Source organism: Photinus pyralis, unplaced genomic scaffold (assembly GCF_008802855.1).
Source record: "Photinus pyralis isolate 1611_PpyrPB1 unplaced genomic scaffold, Ppyr1.3 Ppyr1.4_LG1, whole genome shotgun sequence".
Lineage (NCBI taxonomy): Eukaryota > Metazoa > Arthropoda > Insecta > Coleoptera > Lampyridae > Photinus > Photinus pyralis.
The window spans coordinates 16,177,366-16,189,053 of record NW_022170249.1 but is presented as its reverse complement, the minus strand read 5'-3'; the positions used below and the strand labels follow the sequence as shown (position 1 = coordinate 16,189,053).

The following is an 11,688-nucleotide window of genomic DNA, read 5'->3' as shown; positions in this document are numbered from 1 at the left end:
TCGTGAACTGATTCTCACATGAACCAATTTTTCTCCCTTTGGCTGCTCATTTAACATATTTACCATGTCATAGAGAGGGCGTTCATCATTTCATTCAAAACGGATGTGATGCTCGAGAATGTAGCTTTTACTTTCAATTGAAAAATATGACGAACGTTATCAACAATTATATCTTTTGAGTTGCACATTCTACAAACGTGTTCAATTACGATTCTAATTATTTTTAGCCGCACAATGTTCCACATTTAATCGTTTTTTAAGATTTAACGATTTGTATTTATTTTTTTAAATAATTGAATTTGGTGCACGCACCTAATGGGACTCTAATTAATTTATTACTTTGAAAGTATTGTTTTACGCTCTCAGCCCAATTATAACCGTTAATTGTTTAGTTGGTTGTGATTAAAATCTAATAAAGTAAAAACAAGATTCCTCGCGCGCGATTTAGGCTGGAATTTTGTGAGTAAAATACATAATAGGGAATATTTGGTAAAGAATGTCGCGCTGAATGCTGGGCTTAGAAATCCGGGCAGCAGCAAACAATGCATATCTCGACAATACATTTGAAATGCGCAACATCAAAGTCTGTCAATTCAGTAACATACAATTATTATTAATTTCCAAGAATTATTAAATCAGATACTATACCGTTTATTGCTGTAAATGACTAATTAAATTCCATCCATTAAACAAGGAAATGGGGACTGTAAAGTACAATTGTTACTTTGATAAGTGAATTTCATATTCGTTTTGTGACGCTTTGCGAGATTTGTATGATTTCAATATAATGTTCATTGTTAACGTTTCTTCTGCTTCTCGTCCATACACTTATTTCTAGCAGTACCTACCCAATCGTTTTTGGTTTTTATATTTGCCTTAGCGAGGCAAATGTTCAAAGTTATTTTAGACTTTCTCTTAATTAAGTTTTAACTAGATCTGTAATCTTCAAAATCCCACAAAACTAAATGCAAAATATTTTTACACCTGCTGTCAATTCGTAAAGAAAGCTTTAGCAAAAATTTAAAGATTCTTGTCCCAATTACTGTGACTGCATACTGCGGACACAAAAGTCCAAGTAATTTAGGACCCTACTCACTACAAAATGCTTTTGCTGAGAATCATTTTTTTTTATGCAGAAAAAAGTTAATGTCAAAAAAGCCTTGGTGGTCAAAAAAAAATAAATAAATGCTTATGTATCAATTTTTGCTAATAATTCAAAATTACCCCGAGTTCGTTAACAGCCAACGGTAGGTAATCGATTTTTCCAATTTTTCACCGTATGGAAGTATATCGAACGTTATCCTGTTTCTCCACTTAATTAATGAATGGAAGTAAAATTGTAACCTTATAAGAGCGCATTTTTTTAATTTTTTAAACATGGCGAGCCTAGTGCCTAGTGCCCTGAAATTGCCCTACAATAGCACAGTTTTTGTTCGTGTTGAGTTCGGTCGTTTTGCTTGAAGGTCTTTCTTCAAGTGTTGAATCGTGCTTCCACAAACCTCACCATTAATCATGATCCCTTTTGCCATGTATTCAGTAAGTAAGCGCCCTCACAGTCCACCAACATTTTCGCCATCTGTTTTCCAGACGAGGACGAGGTTTTTGCTTTTTTTGGAAATGGAAATCCCTTATGAACCCATTGCATTGATTCCTGTTTTGTGACAATGTCCCTTTGAAACACGCTTTGTCGTTCGTAACAATCCACGAAAAACTCCAAAGTGTCCAAATGCTCCTGACAAGTTTCATTGGTCTCCAGTTTCTGTTCTGGCAAAAGTCGGGGAATCCATCCAGCAGACGCTTTTTTCCTGTCTAAATCTTCCTGTATAATCGTGAATATTGTATTTCCGCACACTCCCGGTTCTTTTGTATAAGTACTCAGATTGGCATTTGGCGATCTGTAAATCTTCCTGAGTTCTCGCCTCATCTGGTTCTGCTCTTGAGTCATCATAAATCGAGTCTCGACCCCATAGAAATTGTTTCGACTAATATTTTGTTTGAAAAGGGCTCATTCTTGAACAACTTTCACACCATTTCTCCCGTTAATGAAGAACTGTATAACCGCTCGATGCTTTAAATTAAGTTAACTCATTTTTTGAAACAAAAATACTTCCAAAACTACCCAATGCTGTGAATCCGTACAAAATTAGATCAGAGAACTTACTACACTAACAGCTAAGTTGGATTTCTCCTCAAGAAATCTAGGCATGTGTCTCTTGCAACTCTAGTAAAGCGAAATTTGTTGCACTCCCAACAATAACGATGCCGCTTCTTTGAAGGTCCTCCTCCAATCTCATTGTCACGTAAATAAAAAGGTTCATGGAATTGCGTCTGAGCAAGAAAATAAAGTCGATTTGTGTAAACTAGTAACTTTCAAGCTTTCTGTAGGTGATGATACTACTCCTCTTAAGTTACTTATCGCTAAATATTGCCCCGAACCGAGGAATGCGCTTCAGTCTAAACCCCCGCCAATACATAGTGAGGTAAATTACCCTCCTATTCCCGTTCTTGACGACGTTCTTGTTGATCTCCGTTTAAAATGCTATGAAATAAGAATAAAGAAAGCTCTTTCCAGTTTCCCTAGAAGTTATTCTGGAGGAATTGATGGTCTAAGACCAGGGACCCGGTCCCAAATGAAATATGGGTTCCGGTTACGTTTATATCTAACCGAAAATGTTTACAACGGTTCCGGGCGGTTTCGGATCTAATAGTAGGGGAGCTAGCACGAAATCCACTGAACGAGAATGATCAAAATTTTAACCGATGGAGTTCCATTTTGCCCTATCAGAGTATGCTAAAATCGATCGTCTGCCGCCTAAGGTCATACGACTTAAGGCGCTGCGGGTACTTCTTGTGGTACCAATTCTGAAAGGTTGTTTTTCGAAAAAATAAGTTATACACCAAATGAAAACGTTGATAATAGCTCTTAAAAAAATATTTAAAAAAATCGCGAACATTTGATAACTCCGTAAAAGAACAATTCTTAGTCGGTTTTTCACGAACTTTCTACGGATATACCTAGGTTACCGTTGGATGAATGAAGCTAATTTTTTTTACAGACTAATGATAGGTACAGCCAATGATTATGACAGTGTTTCTTTTTTAAGTTTTTTCTCTAATTATAAGATATCTTATAATGTTAAGATAATAAGACAATCTTATAATTAGAGAAAAAATTTAAAAACGAAACACCGTTAAGTCATTAGTAGTACCTATCATCAGTCTGTAAAAAAAATCAGCTTCATTCGTCCAACAGTAACCTAGTTATATCCGTAGAAAGTTCGTGAAAAACCGACTAAGAATTGTTTTTTTACGGAGTTATCAAATGCGCGCGATTTTTTAAAATATTTTTTTAAGAGCTATTATCAACGTTTTCATTTGGTGTATAACTTATTTTCTCGAAAAACCATCTTTCAGAATTGGTACCGCAAGAAGTACCCGCAGCGCCTTAAGTCGTATGACCTGAGGCGGCAGACGATCGATTTTAGCATACTCTGATAGGGCAAAATGGAACTGCATCGGTTAAAATTTTGATCATTCTCGTTCAGTGGATTTCGTGCTAGCTCCCCTACTATAATAGTTATTAAGGTATCAAGGGCGTTATGAACTAAATAACGCCCCAGGTCAACAGTGTAGAACCCGAGGGCCTCCGGCCCGAGGGTTATACGTTGACCGTGGGCGTTGTGTTCATAACGCCCGTGGTGCCTTCAACGTTTTATGTCATACTTGAAGATTTTCCAAGAATTAGCGGTGACAGATGATTAAAAGAGAAGATAATGAGAATCATCAAAATTAAGTTATCCATGGTCGTAACTATGGAGATAGATATTATATTTGTCAAACATTCTAAAAACTTTCTGAAAAATGGCAGACGAAGCGTCTCATTTACCAGGCACACGTTCTTGCGCGAGAAATCCTCTTATAAAAAAGAGTACGCTACTTTTGAAAAATGGATGGTGAGTAATTCTGTGGAGGCAATAAACGAAACCGTTATGTTGGGTTACTTCAAAGAGTTGGTATGTTTAAGTAATTTTATTAGTCATTAATCGGAAAGGTGATTTACAGTCAGAGTCATTTTCCCCCAATTCGCTTTGGACGAAATTTGCAATGCTACGTAAAGAGTTAATGGTAAAGAAGAAGTTTATAAGAGTTTCGAAAAATTTGTGCAGCTACAAGGGTATTTAAAACAAGTTCAGAAAAGCTATCGTCCAAAAAAATCAAAAATCCTTACTCGCGAACAGATAGTCGCCTTTCTTACAGAAGCACCTGATCCGCAGTATCTGATGTACAAAGAGGAAAGAAAATGTATGGGTCTGGGCCAAGCTGGTGCGGTGTTCTCTGGACATTTCCAGAATGGTTCTTTTTACTTCAAAGAATAATGGATAATGCGACATCAACACAGTTCTTTTTACTTAGTTGTTGAAAATAAAAAGTTCGTATAGATTCATTATTCCATATTTATAGGATTTACATAACGCCCAAGGCCACACAACCAAAGTTAACTCTGACTGTTCTCACAGTAACTATATTCTAACCATAAAAGTTAATCGTACTTAAGTATGAATTAGGTATCTCTTGTGTAACTGCGGTAGTTACATTTGATAGGTATCCATCACGGTAACCAATATCTACCAATTAGTAAAATCACGTAGGCGCTCTAAAAATTAACTATTTCGGGTTAACCTTTGGGCATCATTGAAGATAAACAATTTCATAAAGACTACAAAAGTCAACTGCGGAAGATACCGAGTGGATAGGTGTCAATTTGCTTTCATTTGAAATCATCGAAAAGGTAACTTAAGAGGTTATATTCATGATCGCATTGAAAGTTACCCATTGATCGAAAATGAGAGACGAAAAAAGTCATGTATCCATTATATATTATTTTGAATTTGACTTTTAGACTGTTGTCTATAGATTTACACAGATAATAAAAAAGTTAACTTCTGATTATAGTATAAAACAAAATCGTACGGTTAACATTTTGTTACACGGTTGGAAGTTTAATAATTACAAATATTATATTGAATTTAGACTTAGGGGCTCGTCATTTTAAATATTTAACCGCACTTTATGATTTAAAGTGAAATGGTGCTGTTAGATTTTGCTATTTTTTTTTAATACACGTCTATTTTTTTTCAACCAGCATTTGGAATCTGCTCTTTTGGGGGCTGACTTTTGAGAAATTTATTCGGCAAACATAAAGTTAGCCTCTAAGTAGGATTTAGCGTTATATTCGAACGGTTAGTTTATTCGAAATTATATAGGTTGTAATTATTTTATTTCCAGAAAACAGTACAAGATTAAACTTATATTTTAAATCGCAGTCTTTAAGGTGTCTTATAGGTAAGAAAAAGTTTGCTCTTATTGATGATTTAAAGCAATACCAAATGGTTGGTTTTTATGAATTCTACAGCTTTATGGAGTTTTAATAATTACAATACGTGCCGACAAAAAGGTACTCTTTAGTCATAAAGGTTAATGTAAACATAAAATGCTGATTGGCAGAAAAGTTTAAGGATTAAGTCTACAAAGTGTTGACCGGTAAGTGTTGCAGGTAAAAATATTACCTACCTACCACAAATGGATTTCTGTAGGTACTCGAAAATTTTGTAATTGCATCTCTAATGGAACTTTACACCAAGAAGAAACTAAATTGTCGCTTTTTTATTTTGATGATTATTAAAGTACAATTTTTATGTTATTAGTTGAACGCAGGTTTCGAATATTATAACTTAAAATTATCCGGATGTTAACAATACCTACTACTAACAAAAGAAAACTTAAAATCTTACTAGATACCTGTTCTAATGATTCGACCTTTTCCCAGCTTAATATTTTTGCTAAGTACCTGAAATTCTCAGATGTACAGTCGGTACATTACCCATCCAAAAACGCAAAAATACCTTTTACAGAACGGTGGTGTATCTTGTAAGTGCATCAGTTATTTCGCAACGCTGATCTTAATTTAAATTTTTAAAGGTAAGTAAATATTTTATTGCAAAATGTTATATACCACAGCAGTTTTATTGTAGATGTACCGAAATTATTCAAAAGGGCATCGATATCGCCTTATTAGACAAACAAAATCTAGAATCTTAAATAATAGTTCCAGTGTTCCTTTAGTTAAATCCACTAACTTTTCTCAGCAATCCGTACCTAGAAGCCCTTCCCCTGCTATAACAGAAAAAATTCAGAATACTAGAGACATTAGTTCAATAAATTTAGATAATTTTAATTCACCGTTACAATTTCATGGCAATCATATAACAGACAGCGCTACATTCATTAAAGATGAAATACGACAGTGGGCCCTTGAATTTAATATAAATCAAAATGCGCTATCTAATTTATTAAAAAGGCTAAATCAACATAAGTGTTTTGTTAATGTTTTACCCCAAGACGCCAGAACCCTGTTAGGTACTCCAAGAGTAATTAACATAAAAAATATAAACCCAGGAAATTATATTCATTTCGGGCTAAAAGATAATATTAAAAAGATTTTAATGCAGCTTGATCCCATTCGTGTCATTGTTACACTAAATATAAATGTAGATGGGTTACCCTTAACTAAAAGTACAAATGCACAATTATGGCCAATTTTAGCGAATTTGCATGAAATAAAAAATTCACATTTCATTGTTGGTATATACCACGGTTGTAGTAAACCCCTGTCTCCAAATGAATATTTGAAAGAATTTGTGGAAGAAGCAAAATTTATTTTAAAAAACGGTATAGAAATTAAAAATAGACAGTGTCGTGTAGAAATTAGGGCATTTATTTGTGATGCGCCCGCAAAGGCATACATAACTATGACGAAAGGCCACAATGCCCATTTTGGTTGTGGAAAATGTGAACAAGAGGGCAAATATTATAATAATAGAGTAATTTTTTTAGATACAAACGCTACATTGCGATCAGATGCAAATTTTTTAAACCAAGTCCAAGAAGAGCACCATAAGGGTGTTTCAATTTTAACAGAGCTAGGTATCGGCTTGATTACAAGCTTTCCATTAGATTACATGCATCTCGTATGCTTAGGTGTTATGAAAAAAATGATAAAATTATGGATGAGAGGTAGTCTTAAATTTCGTTGGCATTCGAAAAAAATTGAAACTGTTTCGTTAAAACTCGAAAACCTTAAAAAATTTATCCCCAAAGAATTTTGCAGAAAACCCAGAACCCTTAAGGAAGTGGACAGATGGAAAGCTACTGAATTTCGTCAATTTCTACTGTATACCGGACCTATCGTTTTAAAAGATGTTTTACCACAACATTATTATGACCATTTCATTTGCTTACATAGCGCAATTAGTATTTTAGCTTCGATTTCTCTTAGAAAATATAGAAAATTTGCAAAAGCCTTATTAATTTACTTTGTGGAACTATTTGGTTCATTATATGGAAAAGAACAAGTTTCGTACAATGTACATAATTTAATACATCTGCCAGATAGTGTTGACACTTTCGGTAATATTGATTCGTTCAGTGCATTTCCATTTGAAAGTTATATGCAGACTATTAAGAAAATGGTTAGGAAATCAGAAAAACCTTTGCAGCAAATTGGTAATAGGGTTCATGAATTAACTTCCAGAATAGTAGACAGGCATAATGACCAGGAACTACCCGTTATGCAATATCCAATTGTACATCACAATAATATACTGACAAATACTCACAAAATGTTAATTACAAAGGAATATATTGTTATTGCTAATTCAGTGGCAAATCAATGCGTTCGAGTCCAAGGTGGAGTATACATTTTTACAGAATTAATCGGTTATCATGAAAATTCCTTGGTAATTGTAGGTAAGGTGTTTGAAAAGGTCAATAATTTTTATACACACCCAATTGAATCTAAATTATTAGGAATAGTTCTACTAGAAAATTTGTCTCAGACTACTGGTATTTGGCATGTTACTGATATATCAGAAAAAATGTTTACCATAAGCATAAATAAAGGTACATACGCAGCTTTCCCACTTTTACATCAAATTACTTGTTAGCAGCTTTCCCACTTTCACATCAAATTACTTGTTAACATAGTTTTATTATTTAGTTAGTTATTTTTATTAATATGTGTCTCTTGTTGTAATTGAAGTACAAAATTGAAGTATAAATTGTAAACAGAAACTAAAATAGCTTTAATTTACAATGAAAAGTTCACTATTTATTTCAGTTGTGACTAAACTAGTTTTGGAGTTTGAACTCCATCTTCAGGTACAAAAAGTTAGGTAATCACATTAATAATTTATTTTAAACGATCATATTCTGTTATAATTTATTTATAATACCCTAATAACCTCATGGAGAAATTTGTCAATATTAAGAAATTGCTTTGTTAATAAAATTTCTTCATTTTGACTTTTCTTCGATTGTACGCCACTTCTACAAGTAGGTACCTAATGTATTTCAAAACGAAAATGTTTATTATGTTTTTTATTTAGATGAGTCGTTATGTCGTTGTTCATTTTACAAAGGAGAATAGTGTGTCAGCTGTTCCTGAAAAGTGGGTTGTAGGGGACAAATGTTTCTGGCCGAAAACATCTCTTGTAAGGCCGTTAATTAAACAAAGCGTTAGTCCGAAATCTTCTTGGGAACAATTTGCCGCAAAAGTCTTCCGTGATAAACAAGGCAACGTTAAGTACTTTGGTGAGTATTATGCTACAAACCGATGAAACCAAATTTTTTAAATTATATTTTACAGATTCACTTGATCTAGCAGAAGAAAAGGCAGTGCAAGCTGAAGAAACGTCCGACTTAAGTACGGATGAAGATAGTTCAGGGCCTAGTCGCATCAGTACAGGACTACATCCTCCTCCTGTTCCAAGTGTTAGCAATTTTGAGTTGGAGGACGATTTGTCAGAAGATGTTACAATGGAAGGTATAATTTATATTTATGCTACATATGTTGAAAAAGATTTAAACAGAAATTATTTTATAGATGGATTAAATGCTACATTGACTCCGTTAATCGAGGTTCCTATGTCTGCAATCGCGTCTTCCTCACCAATTCGTCAACAGCGATCGCCAATTTCCATTCAAACACGATGCGGTATTATTTCTAATATAATATGCATTGCACTTGTAACGTTATCTCAGTAAAAACTGGTCCAAAAGGTTACATTAAAAAAGGGATGATTTAAAAATTATTTGGGGTAAGTATTTTTAACGGTTAAAGTTCTTTATTGAAAATGTAATGTTTCTGTAGCGATCGATTTCGGCCTGTGCCTACTCCATTATCAGGCATTCAGGCTTACCGTCAATGAATGCATGATATACATTGATGATAATGATAAGGATGGTGAATTTCTCAAAAAGTGCCAAATTCCATTTAAAAAATGCTTTTTTATGACTAGATTAATAATATGAATTTTATTCTTAATTAATATAATTAAGTAGTCATAAAAAAAGCTTTTTTAAATGGAATTTGGCACTTCTTGAGAAATTCACCACCCTTATCATTATCATCGATGTATATCATGCATTCATTGACGCTAATCCTGATGATGGAGTAGGCACACACCGAAATCGATCGCTACAGAACATTAGGTACATTTTCAATAAAGAAGTTTAACCGTTAAAAATACTTACCTCAAATAATCTATAACCTACGGTCAAACTATGGAGAATTTTATACAGAATGATTTAAACTTGTGAATGATTAGGATTGGTCCCTACTTATTTTTATTGCACCTACTACTGAATTTTTGATTTATTTTTTTATCAACTCTTAGGTTTAATATTTTACACATCCTATGCAGAAGAACTTGTTTGTTGATTATAATGTTATGTTACTTACGTCTGCGTATTAATTATGTAATCTTTGGATCAGTTTTTATGGCTCTAATATTTTATTCTTCTGTTTATGTTAGTATGTGGAGGCATTTCAACAAGTTTAGAAAAACTTGTCGATCAGGTTGCATGCATGCAATCAGATATTACGGAAATAAGGGAGTTGTTACGTAGCGAGCGAACGGTTGGAAACAACTTAGCACAGCCAAATATAAAATTGCCCGATCTTCCAGCCAAAACACTCGAGGAATTTTTGCTATTAGAGGAATACTCGAAGATTCCTCAACAGGCCAATGCATTGGTGAGAAACTTGTAGTGGTTAATATTTTCTGGATTATTTACTAATTTTATTATTTTAGATAAAACATTTATCTACAGTTGGTGGTATAAATGTTGGAAATGCCACAAGAAGGATTTGGTCCCTTATTGTGACCGATTTTGTTAGCAGCAGATTGAGCTGGATCGGGGCAAATGAAAAAACCAAGTTGCAAAATTTAAATATAAATCGAATAATTATAGGTAAGTTCATATTGTTTTAATACTGGGATTTTATAACAAAATATGAAGCAAAATAAATGACTCTGTCGTCTGGTGTGATGAATGAAGAAGAATCATACCAATTTCAATGGACATTTCTATTAAAATGATTGCCAGTGTAATGTTTCAATAGTGAAATTAATTTCCTCGGATGTCATATTTTATAGCCTTAATTTAGCTTTTTTTTGTTAAATTTGTAGATGATCTATAGTTTGAAATGATTGAATTTTATAATTTGTTCGTAAACATGTGTCATACATTAATCTAATTCTTGACTACTATTGTATAATATCATTATATACATTTTTTTGTTTAATAATACCACCCATTATTATTAACAATAGTAAATAATGGTTCATTATTCAACGACTAGTGGACCAATGAGAGAATCAGAATATAATTATTACACGGGTGTGTGTCCAATCAATTTTTAAGTACCCGCAATCACATATTCTGTAGCAGTCTGATACTTCGAACACGACACTTGAGAATTTCAAAATTTTTTTAACCATTATGTTGTAGTACACTCGGGATAAGGGACATTATACACTTGAATACCGCCCTTGTGCATTACCGCTATTGTTGAATTTTTTTAAATTTAAGTGTTTACTTTGATTCTTGCAGTTTTGATTAATTTAGTTTTGGCATTTCAGTGTCCATTCAAGTATTTTTCTTAATTAAATGATTCTCATTTGACTTGGTTGTGCAATCAAAAGTATTGCTTCATGCATTTTGGTATAAGCATGCAAAAAATATTATAATTTGTATACTAGTAGGGACCTATACAGTATACTTTACTTATTTCCGTTACTTCCAGTTGCTGTAAGAACAATAATACCGAACGCCACTGACATAGAAGTCTTGTCTGCAACCAAAGTTTGGATTCGAAAATCGGCAGAAAGGATAAGAAAAATGGACAAAACTATTTAAATGTTATTTATATTTGTCATATTATAGATAATAGATACATAGTGACATGTATAAGTTGTTAAAGAACCAATATAGCGTGTGATCCTGTATTGTGATTTATTTTGTACTTAGATTGTATACATATAGGTATTTAATCCTCCAAGTCACATATAAGTTAGGTTTGACGGTAGTTTATTCCTTTCTATAACGGGAAACTAATTAACAAACTTACTTTTTTAATACATAGGGTTCAAATTGAATTATTTCAAAAATTGTTTTTGTTTGTATTTTGAAGTTTGTTTTACATGCTCACGATAGCATCCATACATGAATGCCCTAAAGATAACTTTGCAGTATGGTATATTATCAATCATAGTGGACTGCTTTTGAATGTTTTTTATTGTTGATATTTATACGAACATAAACAGTTGGTTTTTGAACATCTATATA

At 33.1% G+C, this 11,688-nt stretch overlaps 1 protein-coding gene across 6 annotated transcripts; it reads left to right on the top strand.

The window, feature by feature from the left end:
* The first annotated feature begins 4,487 nt into the window (after window positions 1–4,487).
* Window positions 4,488–11,348, top strand: LOC116169149. 6 transcript variants are annotated; one of them, XR_004144904.1, is made up of 8 exons: window positions 4,488–5,240; window positions 5,287–5,343; window positions 5,414–8,649; window positions 8,705–8,881; window positions 8,942–9,052; window positions 9,873–10,093; window positions 10,152–10,311; window positions 11,147–11,348. XR_004144904.1 is itself a non-coding variant. In XM_031485195.1 (7 exons), the coding sequence occupies exons 2-7, from the start codon at window positions 8,445–8,447 to the stop codon at window positions 11,257–11,259; spliced, it is 987 nt and encodes a 328-aa protein (XP_031341055.1). In that variant the 5' UTR covers window positions 4,488–8,391; the 3' UTR covers window positions 11,260–11,348. The 6 variants fall into 5 exon arrangements, 1 of the variants encoding a protein (XP_031341055.1); XR_004144900.1 differs by having other exon boundaries at window positions 4,488–8,391; window positions 8,445–8,649; XR_004144901.1 differs by having other exon boundaries at window positions 5,287–8,649.
* Window positions 11,349–11,688: the final 340 nt, after the last annotated feature.

Coding starts and splice junctions, on each gene's coding strand:
- LOC116169149 (XM_031485195.1), top strand. CDS start 8,445: ATGAGTCGTTATGTCGTTGTTCATTTTACAAAGGAGAATAGTGTGTCA. Junction 8,882..8,941: donor AGAAGATGTTACAATGGAAG/GTATAATTTATA, acceptor ATTATTTTATAG/ATGGATTAAATGCTACATTG. Junction 10,312..11,146: donor TATAAATCGAATAATTATAG/GTAAGTTCATAT, acceptor CGTTACTTCCAG/TTGCTGTAAGAACAATAATA.